Source organism: Symphalangus syndactylus, chromosome 14 (genome assembly GCF_028878055.3).
Source record: "Symphalangus syndactylus isolate Jambi chromosome 14, NHGRI_mSymSyn1-v2.1_pri, whole genome shotgun sequence".
NCBI classification, from domain to species: domain Eukaryota; kingdom Metazoa; phylum Chordata; class Mammalia; order Primates; family Hylobatidae; genus Symphalangus; species Symphalangus syndactylus.
Window position 1 is genome coordinate 42,434,589 of NC_072436.2, and position 19,794 is coordinate 42,454,382.

General features: G+C 50.5%; 1 protein-coding gene and 1 pseudogene across 2 annotated transcripts in view; one reads left to right on the top strand and one right to left on the bottom strand.

Moving 5' to 3' along the window:
- SH3RF3 (SH3 domain containing ring finger 3) overlaps nt 1–19,794 on the bottom strand; it is a 370,552-nt gene that overhangs the window by 147,637 nt on the left and 203,121 nt on the right. For both annotated transcript variants that reach the window (XM_055240629.2, XM_063616653.1), the window contains exon 2: nt 9,826–10,101. In XM_055240629.2, the coding sequence (XP_055096604.1) occupies nt 9,826–10,101 (276 nt within the window). The remainder of the gene's footprint in view (nt 1–9,825; nt 10,102–19,794) is intronic.
- LOC129461548 (uncharacterized) lies at nt 12,826–13,513 on the top strand (annotated as a pseudogene).

Consider the following 19,794-nt stretch of genomic DNA (forward strand, 5'->3'; position numbering starts at 1 on the left):
GACATTCTGGGAAAGGAAAAACTATGAAGACAGTACAAAGGGCAGTGGTTGCCAGGGGTGGTGGGGGAGGGAGGGATGGATAGGCAGGTCAGAGGATTTTCAGGGCAGTGAACCTACTTTGTATGGGCCTATAATGGCAGATACATGACATTGTGCATTTGTCCAAATCAGTAGACTCTGCACCAAGAGTGACTATAGGCCTAGAGTAATAACGATGTGTCAATACAGGCTCATTGATTATAACAAATCCACTACCTCTGGTGAGTGATGTTGACAATGGGGGAGGCTGTGCATGTGGGGACAGAGGTTTATGGGAAATCTCTGTATCTTCTGCTCAATTTTGCTGTGAACTTAAAACTGCTCTAAAAATATAATGCCTATTTTTTAAAAACCTAAAATAGCACCATAGAGCAATGAAAATGAGCTAACTACAGTGCCCTACAACAACATGGGTATAGCTCACAAATATAAAACCGAGAGAAAACAAAGTTGGACACAAAAATAAATCCTGCATGATTCCTTGATCTAAAGTTCAAGAGCAAACGCAACTCATCTGTAGCGTTAGTAGACATGCAAGGAGGGCGGGCTGGTAACTGTCAGAGGCACAGGAGCCCCAGTATCCATCATTTCATCACTAGGTAAGAATATATTCTGTCTGTGATAATCATCAAGCTGCATAATTATGATTAGTGAACTTTCTGGTATGTTACATATAATTATTAAATATATATTTCATAATAAAAATTTTTTTTAAAAAAAGGTAACAGTCTATCCGGTATGGACATGCAGCAGCATGCCTTGAATGTTGCATTCAATGCTAGCATGTCTCTACAGGACATCTGTGCTGCAGAAGTGGACCATCACAGAACAGTCCAGAACCGAGTCATGGCAAGCCAGGGAAGGAGGTGGGATGGCTCAGCCTGGGAAGTGAGAGCGCTGTGGGGGCCATGATCATGTCTTTAAGCTCTGACATCATTACCACGCTGAAGAACCAGGCTTATTTTCAGTCACCCAGGAGGGTGGGATTTGCATCAAGGACCCCATGTTACTGCGATGGGGGCAGGCTCCCTGTGACGCAGGGCTGTCCAAAGATGGGTGTGCTTCACAGGCCAGGAGTTGGCCATCACTACTAGTGCTCAGCAGGGTCAGGTTGCTCCTCATCACACCACCAACATATCCGAGCATCTCCTAAGTGCCAAGCCCCGGGACGGGCCTTCAGCTGAGGAAGAAACTATCCCCTCCCAAGGAGGAGGAGGGGGCCTGTGGTAAAGAGAAGGTCAGCATCTGGTATTGTGAAAGCACATGAAAACCCCACCAGGCTGCCATATGTGGCGTCTAAAACCCAAACATGTCGAGTGTTGTGCTACTGTGAGATTAGTGAATGAGCAGTGGACCCTGCCATTGCTCCATCTGGCTAGAGAGGCAAGTCCAACATAGACGTAGCTGCAGTGTGGTGGCACCTGGCAGCAGGTGTCTGTTCTGGCTCAAATATCAATGGGGGAAATTCTGGTTTCTGTGGCTGTCTGGGACCTCAGGAGGGTGGTGGGATCCAGAATGCTCCTATTTAGTTGGCACTCATTTTGGTGTAGAGGCTGGACTGGGAAAATACTGGGGTGCAGGAAGTCAGCCACTCCCTGTACCTAAAAATCCATAATTAACTCTAAGAATGTCAAGGAAGGTTTCCCCAGCTCTGCCTCTAACCCAAACTCCCACAATAATTACAATCCCCAAAGAGGAATGTTTGAGTGCTGGGCAATGAAAACATTCACTGTAGCATGTTAGGGCTACCAGCATAAATCTGGTGTGTTCTGGAAACAATAATGATTCTCCACCCCCAATGCAGGACCAGGGAAACAATGGCAACTTTTCATGGCTAGATCACAACAGGTCTCTGATTTGTCCTCATGTTACAAAAACCTGAAACCATTGCTTTCAGAAGGACAAGGAAGGAGGAAATACCTGCCTCACAGACTCATTAGTATATGGAGAAATACCCCTCCTCAAAACACCAAATGGGCTTTGTATATGAAGATGGCAAGACTGATCCGCATGGGCTGGACCTGCGTGTTAAGCTGCTGCTTCACAGAGGAGGGCGTCCCCAGGCTCTCCACTCACTGTCTCCCAACAGATGCACACTCAGTACCAGAGGCTCCCAATGGCCGAAGAGGAAAGCCACGCTGAAGGGAGCATACAGGGACAACACCTGTGCCCTTGGCCCTGATAGTGCTGTGCTCTATGTCACAGGTCAGGAACGTTTTCTAGAAAGAGCCAGAGACTATTTCAGGAGTTGTAGGTCAATTACTTAACCCTCCATTGTAGCATGACAGCAGTTATGCATACATGAATTATGGCTGTGTACCAATAAAACTTTATTTACAAAAACAGTTGGCAGGCAGGATTTGGTCAGAGAGTCCTACTCCATCAACCCTTGCTTGATGTGGATGAGTGAACTAAACCAAACCAGAAACCACAGGCATCACCAAGAGTCAGATGAGGCAGACAAGTTTCTGGGCCAATATGCCAGCATTCAAGAATTTTATGAATGAAACTTGTTTCCACGACATCATTTCTCTTTCAGATACAAAGCTCAATTTCATTTACAGGTTTCATGTCAAGTGCTCATTACTCACTGTGGGCCCGTAGATTTCCATATGCTGTTTTCCCTATTCCCTGGTATTTCCAAGTTTTGGAAATACACCAAATGCCGTTACCATATGGCAGTGGCTCTCCTTTGTATTCAGGTGGTCTCAGGGTGGTCCCAAATGATTGTAAGCCTGAGCTATGAACATAAAGTGGTTATCAAAAAACTGTATCACCTTTCTTCCTAAAGCTTGGTAAATAATACATTCACAAAGGATTCAGGTGACATGTTAGGACCTGCCATCTACAAGGGGTCTTTAAAGTGCATTTTAAACTCATTTACTGGCTCTTCCAAAGTCTGTGTTTTCACTTCCACCTGGGGAGAAGGAAAGCCACAGACACAGATGCGCCTTTGTGAAGAACAGAGGCTGCCGGGCAGGGTGCCGACGCTTGCCTTCCCTGTCCCTTTAGGATGCCACTGGAGGTGGCTGGCGGAGCACACTGCTCTTTGACACCACTTTAAAGGCACATCTTGGCAAATATCGCAGCTCACATATCAGGCATTTGGGAGCTCAGCATGAAATGCCACGATCACTGAAAACCTTGGAGAGTTCCCTCAGCAGCTCTGGATAAACCCACATCCAGCGCCTGAGATTTCCCTCCCCTAAGTAAACTGTGTGGAAGAATCACATGTAAAATGCCAGAAGCAGTCCCTGCCTGGCCGTGAGTGGCCCACAGCCCTGCTCTCCTGGAGGCCACATGAACGCCACGCCACTTTTCCCACTCATGTGCAGTCGAGTGGTTTCCTAGAAGCAATGACAAGCTGGAGCCCAGAGAAGGCCCCTGACCCTGCCGGGCCCCCCTCAGCCTCTGGACCCACAGGGTAATGGGCTGCCTGCTCCATCGCAGTGACCCAGCCTGACACAGGCAGTTGTCCACTGGCGGCACACAGGTCAGCCACACACACAGGGCCCAACCCACTCTGTGTCGCAGGGAGGAGGGAAAATTAAAAAGGGAATAGTTCAGAAACTCCCTCAGCCTTTTGGTGCAGAAATAACCCAAAACTGTGCCTCTGACAGCCAACTGCCATCTATGGTGGGGCACTTATGGAACTGTTAGCCACCATCAGCTCCCCCACCTAGCAGGCTGGCCCTGCATCTTTGTCCTGCTGTCATTGAGACTTCAGGGGGCTCTGACTTTCCAGAGCATCTAGGGGCTTCCTCTGGTGTTCCCATCGTGTTCGTGTATCTGAACTCCAGAGGGAGGCAGGGGCCCCTCAGGGGGTCTCAGGGCTGAGGGAAACCTGCGGCCACAGGTGGAAGAGGAAACGTCAGAGGTCACACCCTCTCACTGCTGGCAGCCCCCACTGCACACGGACACACGCATGCATACACAGGCAGGGGAGACTCTCTCATCTTGTCTCCACGTCTTTGGATTCTGAGTGCCTAAGGGCAGTGCACTCCTCAGTATCCCTGGCATTGGGTGCACAGTCTAGGGTTGATAAACATCTGAAGAGTGAAGGAATGGACCAAGGAGGCTGGGTGAGAAGACAGAGGCACTCTCACCAGCAGGCCTGCCGGCCCTGGCCAGGTGACACAGGGCACCCCACACCACTGTTAGGGCTTCCCTCCACGTCCCTCCAGGTGCCCCTTGCTGCCCTATGTTGGGGCCAGGCAGTGGAGGGGTCTCAACCCACCCTCAGGCAGGTGGTGTCACGTGACTGTGAACGCCTACCTCTCAGGAGAAGGGGTGTGGACAGGGAATCTCGGTGTGGGGTGCTCCCTCCCACAGCAGGAGAGGGTAGCCCCCACCTCCAGCAGAGACTTGTTGAGGATGAGGGTCGAGCTATAAATGGGTGGGGGCACCCAGGCTAGGGGAGGCAGCCATGCAGGCCCAGGGAGGCAGTGGGCTCGGCTGCAGGGAGAACCCACCAGGAGGCCTGTGCAATGAGCCGGGGGCCGGAAGTGGATCAGGCCCTTGAGGGAGCAAGGATTGGGTGAGGTGGGGCCTTGTGGGCAGCACCAACTTTGCCATGACTCCGGGACAGGTGGGAAGCCACTGAGGACTCTGAGCAGAGGCTCCATGTGGCACAGATTTGAGAGGTGGGTCTGGCACCCAGTGGAGAGCAGGTGTGGGCAGCTGCAGTGGCCAGGGCCAGGACCACTCCCAGGAGCCAGAAGTGCCCATGGAGAGGAGCTCACATTCTGTGTAGGTTCTGAAAATTTCTGGCAAAGCTTCAGATACAGCCCAAGCTTTGCCTGCAAATCAAAAGTGTTATCTGTGCAGTTTATCCAAACTCCCTTTGCTGTCAGAAGGGGCTGGGCGAGGGTGGTCTGTAGTGGCTGCGAGGGTGCTCTGCTCCCCTCTGTCCTGTGTCCTGCGAGTTGAGCCTCCTTCATGGGAGGCATCATTGTGCACAGAGGTGGCTGCAGGTGCACTGAGCCTGGGAGGAGAAATCCATGAAGCAAGGAGCCAAAAAGGAGAACTGGTTCCCTGAGTTTCTCGGATAACTTCAGGGTAAAGTAGCCCAAGAGGGGTGTCCAGGAAGGGAAGAGAATGACGTGGAGCCCCCAGGTCTGCACAAGCTTATCTCATGATATGAAAAGAGGTAAAGCTAAAGTTTCCTCGTCTTAGCCCCCAAAGCAATCCCAATTCTCAGTCAGGAAGAAGCAGAGATGACACTGCAAATTTGGAAGCTTGCCCATCGCCTGGCTCTGCTGATGAGGGGACCGTGGCCTCAACACAAGGGGCTCAGCCCCACTACCCCCAGGCAATCCTCTCTGAGATTTAGCCATCAGGAAAGTAAAAGCATAGCAGACCAGTCCTGCAAGTTCTCATTCTCCATGCAGTCTGTCTTTAGGAGGGAGGCTTACTTTCCTGCGAGTATTCTGGGCTAACATAAAAAGTGATATGTACCATCTGACAAAGTGCAACTTTTCCTGAGACAGGAAGAAAGGAGAGGGCAGACAGCAAATATTTACTGGAATGCCTATTTTGAGCTTGGGTTTTAAAATGCCTTTGCTCATGTAATCCTAATATCAACTCCATTTAAAGTTAAAAAAAAGCAACTCAAACACTAAGTAAATGTTCGAGTCACCATGCATTATTAAAGAAAAGTGCCATGATTTGAGTCTGTGCCTACCTCATGCTAGAGCCTGAACTCTATCTATATTTGATTTTTATCCATCTATGTCTGTCCCTAGGATCAGAAGAGCAGAGTTTGGAATTAATGCTAGGTTAATTCACAAAGGTAAGACTTCCCATCTTTTGAGAAATGATTTAACGTTCAGCAGCATAAGAAGGTCACTTGGAAGAGTCTTAAGGTCTGACTAGATCAGGACAAATTGAGGGTGAGATGAGGGTTAGGACAGCGCAGTGGCTGCAGCCACCAAGCCCTGTGGCTCCTTCACATGGCACACCTGGTGGGGATTAGGGCTGATATGGCAAGCCTGGGGGCCCCGCTGCAGTCACGTGCAAAAGTGATTCCATCATCAGCGGGCACTCTGAGAAAACCGCGTGGCCTCTGAGGATTCCTGAGCATCCCAGCTGGAACTCAAGAAAAGCAGCGTGGGCCCTGCATAGCAAACGCAGCTGCCTGGCAAGGCGACCACAATGTTCTCATTAACGGAAAGTTACAGAGAAGAGGCTCAATAAACCCTTGCCGAATCTTGCAGGTGAACTGAGTAAGACAATACAGAGTTAGCCGCTCAAACAATGGAGTAGTTCACATTCTTACCCTGCACTCCCAGCCCTAGGCTCAGCAATTTATTTCTATCACGTGGTCCTCGGCACCCCACAGAGTGCACACTGGCATCCTGACCGGGAAGGCGAGGTGCTCCTGGCCCAGCAAGGTTATGTGTCACCCTAGGTTACACAGCTGGCATGGGGCCCTCACTGCAAGGCCCTGCCAAGGCCAGCCCCTCCCGGGTGACTGGCCCAGCACGTGTGGAGGCTCCTCAGAAACCAGCTGGCAGAGCTGGGCCCACAGCTCTTCCTGCCTGTCGTCTTTTTATTTGCACATGCCCAGCTTTCTGGAGTGGGGCTACTAAGAAGTAATAAAATATCGTTTTTTAAAGCTGCTTTACAAAAACTGATTATTCATTCTCTTCTGAAATAAAGCAAAAACTAGATTTTAGAAGGACTTTAATTAATGCCACTTTAACAGGACTATTCAAAAGGAAACACGAAAGGTAAAAATCTTGCTTTGATCCACCTACTTTAAACTCCATCAGTTTGCCACAGTGATGCTGTATAAAAGCACGTTATACCATCATAGCTCTCAGAGACCCTTCTTTCCTCTCTGACTCAGGGACGGAACATATCCAAAGAATAAAAACATTCCCCAGAGGGGAGACCAAGCTGGCATGAACCAGCACCTACGCTGCAGCACAGGAACCATTTGGTTCCTGGAGGTCTGATTCACGTGGAGGTTGTCAGAGCCAGTGTGTGCGTCTCAGCTGCATGCCAGGCATGGGGGAAGTGAGGTGGGTCAGACCCACTGTGGGGGAAAACAGGAACTGAGCAGAGTCACGTGGAGTTGCCCATGCCTCTTGGAGCCTTTATTTGTGGACACTGAGGAGTGAGAGATGCAACAGGACAGGACAGGTAGCAGGGGTGTCCATTCCCTGCCTGACCTCGCCCCGTGGGGGTCAGAGGGTCAACGTGGGCACAGGAACATGGCAGGAAGGTCGTGTCACAGCACAAGTCCCTCTGGGGATCACACCCAGAGGCCTCTAATTCTCCACATTAACTCACAGGATTTAAGTAAAGAAAGTCCTTGAACAAAGAATCTGTGATATGACACTTCCCCCTCGTCTCCTGTGGGAGCCGTCACAGATCCTGTAACAGGAGATGCGGGGCCTCCCGTGGCTGGCGCCTCTGCCCTCAATTCAACCAAGAGGTCACCTTCCAGAGAGCCTGGGCAGCCATGCCCACCTTGATGGTGACATTGCCCACTTGGGAACAGACGGACCCCTGCTCGGCTACCCCCACCCCACATGCCAACCACAGAATGAGTCTAAGCCTGACGGCTCTAATTTCACTGTTTCTTGCGAAATATGGAACATGGAATTCCATCCCTGACTACTCGGGAGCCTGCAATAAATGCCCGGCCTGCCCCAAATGCCCGGCCTGCCCCTGGTGATCCGATGCAGCTCGTGAGCCTCTGGCCTGTCTTCTGCACATTCTCCACTGGCCTGTCTCCCGCACCTGACTCTGGGCTCCAGAAGGGCAGCAGGTCTAGTACCCGACACAGAGTCAGGGCCTGGTATGTTTCTGTGGAATAAGTGGGCAGGTGCCCTTTGTCCTACTGTCCAGTGGGCTCTAGCCTTCAGCCTGGGGTTGCACATCCTGGGCAGAGGCCTGTGGAATGCAGCTGGTTATATGGTGATGACAGGAAAGGCAGGTAGTCGCTTCTGTCCAGAGAAGCTGGGCCTACCCCTAGGCTCCAGGGCTCTGCGACAGCCCGTTCACAGGGGGTTCTCCCGAGTGGAAAGCCTCCTTCTATGAGGCTCCCGGAGGAGGGCCTGGGCTCTGCAGCTGGAGCCCTCCAAGCCTGGAGGAGCCTGGAGCCATCATGGGGTCTGTCTCCTTAGCAAGGCCCTGGCTGGACCCTGAGAGTTCAGAGATCCCTGTTCTTGGTCACGAGCGACCATCTGGGGCACCAGTGGCCCCAGGTCTTCTCTTAGGGGGGAAGAGTCCACTGGGCAGAGAAGCAAGGTGGGTTTCTGTGTGCTTAAAAATAGCCCCAGGAAGCTACAGCTCTCGCCCTCCGACTCAGCGGGGAGGGAGGGAGGCACCGGTGCAGTTTCCCGGAAAGCTATGCAGCCAGATGACAATCGGAATTAGCATCAGAACACCTTGATAAAAGGAAGGGAGAAGGAGTTGAATCCCTGAATGAAAAATAGATTATTCACTGCCAAGCTGAACAATAGAACAAGACATAAATAGCAGCCGTGTGCAGGACATGCCAATTTTGCTCAAAAACAGTGTGCATGGTTCTCCTACCGCCCTCCAGAGAGTGCCACCATCGAGCTCTGCACTCAGCAGATGGGGGAGAGAGCAATGGCCCCTCAGAGGCAGGAAGGACATGGGCTTTAGAAGCAGAGATTTGAGTTAGAATTCTAGTTCTGTTATTTACAACTCTGTGTGTGTGTGTGTGTGTGTGTCTCTGTGTGTGTGTGAGAGAGAGAGAGAAACACTGACACAGAGAGACACAGGCAAGACAGAACAAGTGAGGAGAGAGAAAACAACGACTTCTTGGCATCTAAAATACCGTGAGGCTGACATAAGGGAAGAATTCCCTGTGTAGGGAGGTGGGAAGAATGCTGAGTGTTAACATCAGAGATCTGCATTAGGATTCTGGCTCTGTCATTTACATCTGGTGGCGGCAGGGAGCAGGTGCAGGAGTGGCAGGGGATGGAGGAGACACAAGAGACAGGAGATGAAGATGGAAAGGAGGAAGGGGAAGCAGGAGGGAGAGAGGACCCAGCAAACAGCCTGGGTAAGTTACAAAGCCTCTCAGAGCTTTGGTTTGCACATGGAGAAAACAAGGTTCCAACTATATCCCCTGGAACCTGGGACAGCTGTGAAGACCAAGTGTGAGCTTACTGGCCGAGCACTTGGTGCAGATGATTATTCAACAGCAACTGCCAGGACAGCCAGAACCAGTCTCTTCTGCACCTCACCCAGCCCTCCTACTCAATTTCACCTGTCAGTGCTATTTTGTTCGCTCCCCAATGTTTGCTTCACAGGGCTCCTTATGCACCTGGGTGGCCCTGCCTCAGGTGCCCTAGAGGACAGGGCTGTGATGCACAGATGTGAGGCCCCAGCTATCACCTCCCTGTGAGCTGACCAGGGTCTCTGTAGCGGTTTCCCCTGATGAGCCCCTCTCACAGGACCCCAAGAGTCCTGGAAAGGCATCATTCTGCTGCACCTAGGTCAGTGCTTAGAACCATGACTCAGGGTAACTGATGGTTCTGCTCCTGGTGCTGATGGAGGCTTATATTATCTCAAGCTCCCATGTAGCTCTGGGCTGGAGCTGTGTGTCAAGCTGGTGCCCTCCATAGCATTCAACCAAAAAAACCACCACCCCATTCACAGAGGCACAGGGAGGGAGGCTGGGTCATTTGCTCAGGGTTCCGGGAGGAGCCAGGATTCAGACTCTGAAGAAAGACTGTCTGGCTACAGGCCTGTGTCTGGGAAGAGCCCTGGGTGGCACAGAGGCTGCATCCGGGCTCACCTTACCTTGGTGAAGGTCAGACAGTCCTTGTCTTGGTCTTTGTCCTTCATCTCGAAATCATAAAGTGCTTTTCCCTGGGGTGGGGCATGTGGCAAGGGCTGGATGCACTGGATATAGCTGGCTGGGAGGAAGCCCTGTGTGCCATGCAGCTCGCCGTGGTACCACTGTTCATCCACCTTGCGCCGCAGGACGATGATGTCCCCCTTGTTGAACTTGAGGTCGCCAGGTTCCTTCCCCTCATAGCTGTAGAGGGCCTTGCCATAGGGAAGCAGGCAGGGATTCTGCAAGCAAGAGACAGCATGTGGTCACCGGGCATGCCCCTTCCCAACGCCCACAGTGGATGTGCCAGGGCAGGCCGGGGCTTCCCAGGGGCTTTCTGTGTCCTGGGGGTGCATACAGAGTGCCCCACAAGTGGAAAATATTTTAAAGAAACAGCCTGTCACAGGAAGACGCACATTCCGAGGCCCCACTGAGATAAGAGGGTCCCCATCCTAGCCATTCCTCCTAAAAAGGACACTGTCTGGGGCCTTCGACACAGACAAGTAGGTGCTGGCTTATCTTCATTTACAGATGGGGACACTGAGGCACAGAGAGGGAAGGTGACTTTCCCAAGGCCCACACCTAGGAGCAGTACGTAGAATCTGAACCCAGGGGGTCTGAGCTTGGAATTTCTTCAGCAATACTCTGTGCTGAATCGTTTTCCATTGGTTCCTATTTCTCAGGGATTTTAGTCTAAGAAGCTGCCAGATTTCTAGCAAGTATCCAACAATTTTTTCTTTACTTCATCTACTGAATAGTCACAGCAACTCAGAGCATGCTCCAGGGGTTGAAGCTGAGCAGCAGACATGCATGGCATCCGTCGTGCTGAGCGTTCCACTCCGCGGACTCATGGCCAGCGGCACACACACGAGGACGATGACAAACAGCCTGTGTGGGGCACAGGGGCCATGCCCAGGTGCAGGGGTTCTAACAAGCAGTCCCCGGCCATCACAGACCCCCAACCATGACACACAGCTTTCTGCTGCATGTACTTGTAGCAGTCTGTTCCAGAAGTACAATTGTTCAAGGGCATAAGACTGTATCCTCCTAACATTAGTGATGTTCTTTTATCCGTCAGAGGTTAACCAACCCGTCTGCACCTGTTCTGCCATCCTCGGTCTCAAACCATGACTAGCTCTGAAATCCAAACAAGATCCTAAGCTGCTTCTGCTTGTCAGCAATAAGGAGCCTGTCAAAGAATCCCGAAACTGATGTGATGTCTTCGTCCACTTCCTGGGCTTCTCTAACTGGCCCTGTCTCATCATGTCCATCTGGCCACATGGGCCTCTCTCCTTTTCCTTTATGGGTGGCCAATACCTGCTCAACTGTGGGAGCTTTGCCAGAGGTCAGTCCTGTGCTAGAGGAAAACCAAAGGAAAGCCTTGCATTGTTCGGGTGTCAATACCCAACGATTTTCCTACCAGAAGCCGCATTTTCTCACCAGGGCTGCCTATGCCAAGGAGTTCTTCAGTATTCGAATCAATCAACAGAAGCACAAAAGCCTGAAGCAGTAGTACATGGAAAAACTCTTTGTAGAGGACTTAATAGCATGTTGGCAACTCAATCATTCTACATTTATGTTTCAGCAACATCAAATGACAGCAGTTAAGAGAGAGCCTGCTGGCAAATTGACAAACAGCCACCACTAACCAATTAAACAGTAACACCAGAGGATTTTTCATTGCAGAACTGGAAGAGAAAAAAAAATCCATTTGCTTCCAATAATACTCATTCTGGATAGCTTTGTAGTGTGAGCACAATAGTGTGTAACGAGCCCCAATTTTAGAGAGCGGAGGCAAGGGGTAATTTGCAAGACAAGCACTGTGATCAGAAAAAATTGGAAGGGGCAGTTGGCTGCAGGCCATCAGAATAGTTCCACTGCCACACAGGGGCCACTCAGCCGCCAGCCAGGGAATCTTAATTCGGGACAATTTGGTCTGAAGATATTTTTTGGCTGTCACAACCGGAAGGTGGGGTGCTACCAACATGTAACAAATAAAGGCCAGGGACATTGCCAAACACCCTGCAATGCCCAGGACAGCCTCTGCCACAAAGAATGACCCAGCCCAGAGCATCAGCAGGTTAAGAAACCCTGGCCCAGCCTGTTTGGTTAAATTTACAAAGAAGAGTAAGGTTCCTTGTTCTAATAGAACTTAGTCTACAAATACTTAAAAGTTAAATATAACATTTATTTTCATGATGGGAGTATTTTCACTATTGGCTACATGGAGACACTTAGATATCCATCAAGGTAAGCGGCTTTAAAGGGATGGTAAGAAAAGAACATGCTGTGAAGTTGAAAAATCAGCCTCAACCAGATGCACACAAAAAACCTTTATTTGTCAGGGAATGACTCCATTTCCTTTCATTCCCAAATCACAAGGGTGAGGCTTAAAAGCCGTGTTATAAGAGCTACAGACTCGGTGGCTGTTTGGCGACTTTTGCTACCATTGGTAACAACGGTGGGCAGGAAGGGCCAGCTTTGCACCTGCCTACACACTGCACTCCCTTCTGCGGCCAGCTTGTGCTATTTGAGCACACACATCTCCCTGCGATGCCCCTGTGAGAAGGGGACACTGTGTTTCCTTTGTGGCCTCCCCACCATCAGCCTTCTCTAGACTGCTTGATATAAAGGCCACCTGAAGACACCACTCACACCCACATTGTGTAACTGCAGCCCCAACTTAGGTAGTGTGGCGGGGAAAGCTGGGGTGTAGGGCCAGAGAGACTGAGGCATCTTCCACCAGGCAGCCTGGGGCTGTAGGCCACCACCCAGGACAGAGACACTGCGAGGCACACACTCCTGAGTCCCGGGGATTCTGTCTTTCACCAATTCTCCAGAGGGACCATGGCCTCACTGGTATCAGCACTGTGGCCTGCAGGCCTCCCTGACGCCCCCCTTCACTGACGCAGACCCCAGCTAAACCTGCCTCGTGCCAGTGGCTCTCATATCAACCTGTGCCTGTGATGTCCCTTCTGATCAGGGAACTTGATGTGAACCCAGATGCCTGCTTGATGGCTCTGCTGGCTGTCCGCGAGCTCCTAGAGGCCGTCTGTCCCTCCAGCCCTACCTCCTCTGGCCATGGAATCCCCACTCAGCTGCTTGGCAAGGACCTTCAGTCATCCCTGTGCCCACCCTTTCCCTTGGCCTGGGCACTCCTCCTGCCAACTCCACCTCTGAGCTCTCACCCAGAGGGCCGTGCACCCTCCCACTCCCACTGCCTTGTCTGTCATCTCTCTGCACCCAGTGCAAACCTCCTCCAGTGGTCTCCTGGCCCATCAGCCTGTCATGGGCTGGATGCCCAAATGCAGGGCCAAGCTCATGCACCTGCTGCTTATGAGCTTCAGTGGCTGCCTGATGACCTCAGGGGATCTGAGCTCCTCGGCACAGCAGCCAAGGTCCCCTATGCTGGCCTCAGCACACCTGCCTGGCCATGGCAGACAGCATCCTCAGTCATGAGAAGTCTGTGCTTCTGGAACCTGGAACATGCAGGGCTTTGCAGACAGAGCTCCATGCTACTTCCTCTGCCCTTCTCACTCCCTCCAAAATCCACACTGCTCCCCCGTCACCACCTGTGCCCTCCTAATTCCATCAGCACCCATCAGCCACTCACCAGCCTTCCTAACTCCATCAGCCACCTTCCTAATTCCTTAGCTTCTATGCTACCAAGGCCCCCAGGAAGAGACTATGCTGTTCACTCTGATGACCCCAGGACCCAGGAGTGTTTGTTCTCCCTGCATAGCAGGTCCCCTCTATATGCTGTTAATTCAAAGGCACTCAGGTTATTCCTGAGTGAGGCCTGGATGGGGATGCAGCGGGGAAAGTTAGAAAAGAAGGATCTGGGGACGGGTATGGTGGCTCACGCCTATAATCTTAGCACTTTGGGAGGCTGAGGATGGAAAATCACTTGAGGCCAGGAGTTTAAGCTTAGCCTGGGCAACACACTGAGACCCTATCTCTAAAAATAATATATTTTTTAAATAGGCATGGTGGCAAGTACCTGTAGTCTCAGCTATTGGGAGGCTGAGGCAAGAAGACTGAGTGAGCCTGGGAGTTCGAGGCTGCAGTGAGCAATGATCGTACCACTGCACTCCAGCCTAGGTGACGGAGCAAGAACCTGTGTCTAAGAAAAAAAAAAAAAAGGAAACCAGGGCAAGAGCAGGGCAGAAGCAGGGGCAGACTGGAGATTTTATCCCTGGCCACCACTCCACAGGTGGTGACCCACCTGCTGGCCCCAACCCACCTGCTGGGCTCGAGTCTGAGACTGACAGCATGACTCTCAGAGCAAGCAAGCTGTGAGAGCATGCAGGCTCCAGGTGGGGCCTGTTTGCCTTGCTGGCTGGTGAGCCAGGAGAAGAAGTGGGGAAGGGTAGGGGACAGAGAAGGTGGGAGAGAGAAGGCAAGAGAGCCCCCTGTATCCCCATCTCAGACGGCCAGACTCAGATTGGACAGAGCTAAACCAAGAAGGGGAATGAACCTTTTTAAGATGCAGGACACATTTCCGAGGGAAAGAAAAAAAAAGTCAAGGAAGGTGCCGAGAGGCAGTTTATTTGGAGGAGCAGAAGCAGCCAGAAACTGTATCTCATCAGGAAATGCTCACATGGGTAACACCCGGCACCTCCAGAGTCTTTCATCTTCAAAGCCCTTTATAAGATTACCTAATTAGTGCATGGAAGGGGCCTAGGGCAGGCAGATGCTATTGTGGGGGAGAAAAGACTTCTGCCCATTTCACGGCAACAACCCGGAGGCCTCTATGTCCCAGCCTCCACACCCACCCAGGAGGGTGGGCAGCTGCTCCAGAGCCTGTTTGCTTTCTGCCCACAGACCTGTTTGCAAGAACTTCTCACACTGCGGCGTGCTCCCCTTTAGAGGAATTCCATTCAAACACTGTCACTAAGCCACATTACTTGGGCTCAAGACATTAAGAAAAAGAAATAAAAGAAAAAACGAAAACCCATCTGGGATGCCTACAAGACAGTTAACATCAGCCACCCCTGCAAGGCATTAATAATAATTAAAACTTATAATGTCAATTTCATGGCTCATTACTCAGATGTGGCACACACATCTTCCTCTCGGCTTAATGTCCTACCCGTGGAGACAGTGCTCACGTGGGCACAACGGCGCCATCTCCGGCTTCTACTGGAATCAGGCAAGTGGCAGTAGGCTCTAATGAATGTGCTCCTGACACCCCTGGTTGGGACTCTCAGGCAAGCCGTACCCCTGAGTAAGGGTGGGTGCCAGAGCCGGCCTGCAGCGTGGGGAGGGCACGACCCCAACTGGCCTATTCCAGACCTCCCAGCAAGCTGGGGTGGAGAGCGTGGAGCACCGGCTCCCTGCGTTTAAGACCCTAAGGATGCAATCTTTCAAGGAGGGCACTTGCCACGGCTCTCACCACCTGCTTTCAACGGAGGGCCCCCTCCACGATTAGCCCATCAGGACAGATTCTTGCCTGTTTTGCTCACTGCTGGATGCCCCGCTGCTGGCCTGACACAGATCATATGCTCCATATATCTACTGAACAAATGAACATACAGACTAGCAAACCAGTTCCCTGGGACTGAGGCCTTGGCTCACAGCCTCTATCTGGCCCAATATTTTTCCCAAAATATGAGATTCACAGTCCATGTGGCCCAAGATCCTGTTGCTAATAGCAGCTGGGCCTGGAGGAATGGGGAAAATTCCAGGGATGGCTGATGAGAAGTGGGGCATTCTAGCCAGAGGTTCAGCCCATGTAAAGGCCCAGAGTTATAGATGGACACAGGGTCTGCCCACTTGCAGTCTCCAGACCTGTATAGCACAGCATGTGGCCAGCAGAAGAGTGTCAGGAAGATGAACACATTCGTCCAAAGGTCCTGGAGGGTGAGACCCTAATTGTATACACACCAAGCACTGCGGGGGCTGAGAATGGGGCAGAGACAGCTAATGACCCCTGATACCCACTCTCTGCTTCTTTTGTCTGTGAGAATATTCCAAATTTCAACTGAGGTCAAGCTTCCAGCAGAAGCCTTCATTTTCCAGCCTTGCCTGCAGGCAGCCCTGGGTAGGTGTCCACATTTCTGTCCATAGAATGCAAGTGAAAGTGATTCTTGCACATTCTGGAGCATGTTTTATGATGACATGCATAAGGAAATCTGCCTTCCCACGCGCTGCATGGTAGACATGGTAGGGTGGGCCAGTTTTTCCATCAAATATTATGCTCAGAGCAAAGAGGGAAGAAACCTGGGTCTTGGGATGACCTTGCAGAACACACCCCCGTACCATGAAATAAGAAAAAGGAAACTTGATCTTAGCTGAGCCATCACGTTTTGGGATCTCATTCACAGCTTAGCTTATATTCTGACTCACTCAGGAAGTCTCAGGTGTATTTACAATTTCTTTAGCTCGTAAGCATTTTTCAAGCCAAGGCATTGACTTTCCTAGCACTGTTGAGGGTTATCATTTATGTGCTGTCATCTTTGAATAGCACTTTCAACCCAGAGACTCTCAGATTTAGAAAAGGCGCGACTCTTGGCCTTACCTTATTTTAAATAATGTATTTACCAGAGTGTACCCCATCTTCCAGTTTATAGATTTAATCTGCGATGAAGAAGTTTGTTACTGTATCACACTGCAACCAGAGGTTCCCAGGTTTTCGTTTTACAGATAATTATATTTCGAGTTCCTTTGTCCCTTTTTCTCATTCAAAGCTGCCTGTTGGGCCCAAACTTTTTGTTTCATCCCCTCTATTCTTCTGACAGTTTCTTCCTTTCCCATATTTGCACACTCATTCATCCAAGAATTGATGAAGAATTGATGAAATAAGACAAAGGAGAAAAACACAACTTGCCCTTCAAACACAGAGTGATGAGGTCACTACCAAGCTGTTGCGTGGGATGCAACTGTGAAGACATAAATTGTCTACAGCCAAGAGCTGCCTGTAGCCGTTTCATGTTGCAGCCAGATTGGAGAGGATTTAAAAGCAAAATTTTTTTTCTTCCTTTTTTTACTTTTCCCAGACTTTGTTGTGGCCTGTTTCCCTGGTACATCAAAGCAGCGGTTAGGTCATCTGCAGTGGCCTTAGAATGCACCTTTTGACAAAGTACCTTGGGCTTAGTTTTCCCATAAACCAGAGATAATCAAATCTGCCCTTCCATGCTTCTTAGTATGCTGAGAATAAAACTGATGATACGAAAAGAGCTTTGTGTCTCTTAATGAAGAAGGAGCTATAAAAACAATGATCACTGACTACTTGCTGAGGCAAACAGATGTTCCAGGACTCTGGGTGCCGGGGCCAGGAAAGGCAGATGCTTCTAAGTGTAGAAAGTGGTCAGTTGTGATCCCTCTCCATGCACTGCAGCAAAAGTCAGATGGGAGAACTGAGGACCGCCCCTCCAGCATCTGCCCATATTCACTGAATAAGTGAATTCAGCAAAGAACCAATGCATGGTCCTTGGGTGCAGACCCTCTCTCAACCTCAGGGTTGAGGTATGCACTTCTCTGGGTTCCAGCGGTACTGGGGCTCTCATCCAGACCTTGCCCCTTCCTGTCCTGAGCACCTCCTGTGTGCCTGCTGCTCCTACCTCTACCTGCGAGACCCACAGGATCCTTACAGCAACCCTGTGAGCTTGGCCTTATATTATCTGCACTTTACAGATAGGAAATTGGGGCACAGTGAGGTCCAGTAACTTGCCCAAGGTCCGAGAGGCAGGACTGGACCCAGGTGGTCTGACCTCCCAACCTGTGCACTGCCGGCTACACACATCACCCCCTCAAAGTAACACAGCCATTATTTAGCAGCTACTCCCCACCAGACACTCCTGATAACCTGATTACTGCTCACAGGACCCCTGTGAAATAAGAATTATGGTCCTTTTGTAAGTGAGAAAAATGCAGCAAGGTGGGCAAATTCCTCAGCATCACAGAGCGTGTAACCGGACAACCAGCTTCCAACCACCTGCCTCCTCCTCACTCCCCCAAAAGGCGAGGGAAGCCTCTGTGGAGCCCTGATAATTATCTGTTTAATTATGGAAGGAAAAGGGCAGCTGTAGGTCGGTCATCCATTAAGCCAGGAGGATCCAGATCTGTTTACATTTATCCAATTCAGAGATGCATTGCTCACTTCCTCACTTTCTGGGAAGAGATCCCACGCTGTGAGCTGGTATTTGCAGTGTTCCCAGGCATGTTCTGATAATATGTACTTAGAGGAGCACTTGAGCAAGTCCCCAGCAGCCACTGGGCACCTTGAAAAGTGCTCCTGGATCCCTCCCAGGGAACAAAGGCCTCGCTACCTGCAACCCCTGCAGCCCTACCCAGGCACCCTCCAGGGCCTGAATCCAGCTGATGCCTGGCCGGCCCCATCTCCCACCCTTCCACCCGCCCTTTGGGCAGCACACTCACGAGGGCCTCCTTCGTGGGTGGCCTCAGGTCAATGGGGCCTTGCACTGGGGACCTCGATCTCCAGCCACCTCAGAAGACCAAGAGGACAGGAGGGAAGCGAAGGAGGGGACTAAAGGCAGAGGATTCCTTGTAGGTCCTTATTTCAACCCAAACGAACCACCACATCATCTTAATATATAATTTTTCATGTCATTATTTTCATGTTACCCCCCCCCCCCAAAAAAAAAAAAACAGTTGACCCTTGAACCAACATGGGTTTAAACTGCAAGGGTCTACTTATAAGTGGATTTTTTTCAATAAAAGTTATACCAAGTGTGCCTCCCTTCTCTGCCTCCCTGTCCACCTCCTCTACCTCTTCTCTGCCTGAGACAGCAAAGCCAACCCCTCCTCCTCCTCAGCCTACACAACGTGAAGATGATGAAGATGAAGACCTTTATGATGACCCACTTCCACTTAATGAGTAGTAAATATATTTTCTCTTCCTTACAATTTTTTAAATAACAATTTCTTTTCTCTAGCTCGCTTTATTGTAAGAGCACAGTATATAATGTATAGTTCTTCCAAGATATGTGTCGATCAACTGTTTGTGTTATCAGTAAGGCTTCTCTGGTCAACAGTAAGCTCTTAGGAGTTGAGTTTGCGGGAGTCAAAAGTTACATGCAAGACTGGGCGCAGTGACTCACACACTTTGGGAGGCCGAGGCGGGTGGATCACTTGAGGTCAGGAGTTCAAGACCAGCCTGGCCAACATGGTGAAACTCCATCTCTACTAAAAATACAAAAATTAGGAGTGGTGGCACATGCCTGTAGTCCTAGCTACTTGTGAGGCTGAGGCAGGAGAACTGCTTGAACTCGGGAGGCAGTGGTTGCAGTGAGCCGAGATCGTACCACTGCACTCCAGTCTGGGCGACAGAGTGAGGTTGTCTCAAAAAATAAAAATAAAAAGTTACACTCAGGTTTTTTACTGTGCGGGGGGGAGTTGCCCTAACTCCTGCATTGTTCAAGGGTCAAGTGTAATACAAAAAGGTAAGAAAAAATAAAGCATCTGTGAGCATGTAAAAAAAATAAGTTTCCCTAACAATCTGGCTCAAATGACAAAGGAAGGAGGCCTGTGTTAGAACTGGGTCCCCAGCGCTCAAGGAGTTTTGAGGGTGGCCATGAAGCTTCTTGCAGAAGAGCTCAATTCTGCCACATCCTGCCTGCTCCATGCCTCAGTTTCCGCACCTGCAAAACAAGCGTGCTAAGTATCTGTCTCACAGGGATCCTAAATGTGAGATCAAATGAGTTAATACAGATGAGTTACTCGTCACAGTGCCGGGCACACTGTAAGTACCAAAGGATGGTCTCCTGTTGGTAGCAAATAACTTCTGACTGGGGAAGCTACCAGACAGCAGCACACAGTGTGTTTACTGAAGTTCTCCACATCACATGACACACAGACTGGCAAGCTCCATCAAAAACAGAAGGAGGCTGGGTGCGGTGGCTCACGCCTGTAATCCCAACACTTTGGGAGGCCGCAGCAGGCAGATCACTTGAACTCAGGAGTTCCAGACCAGC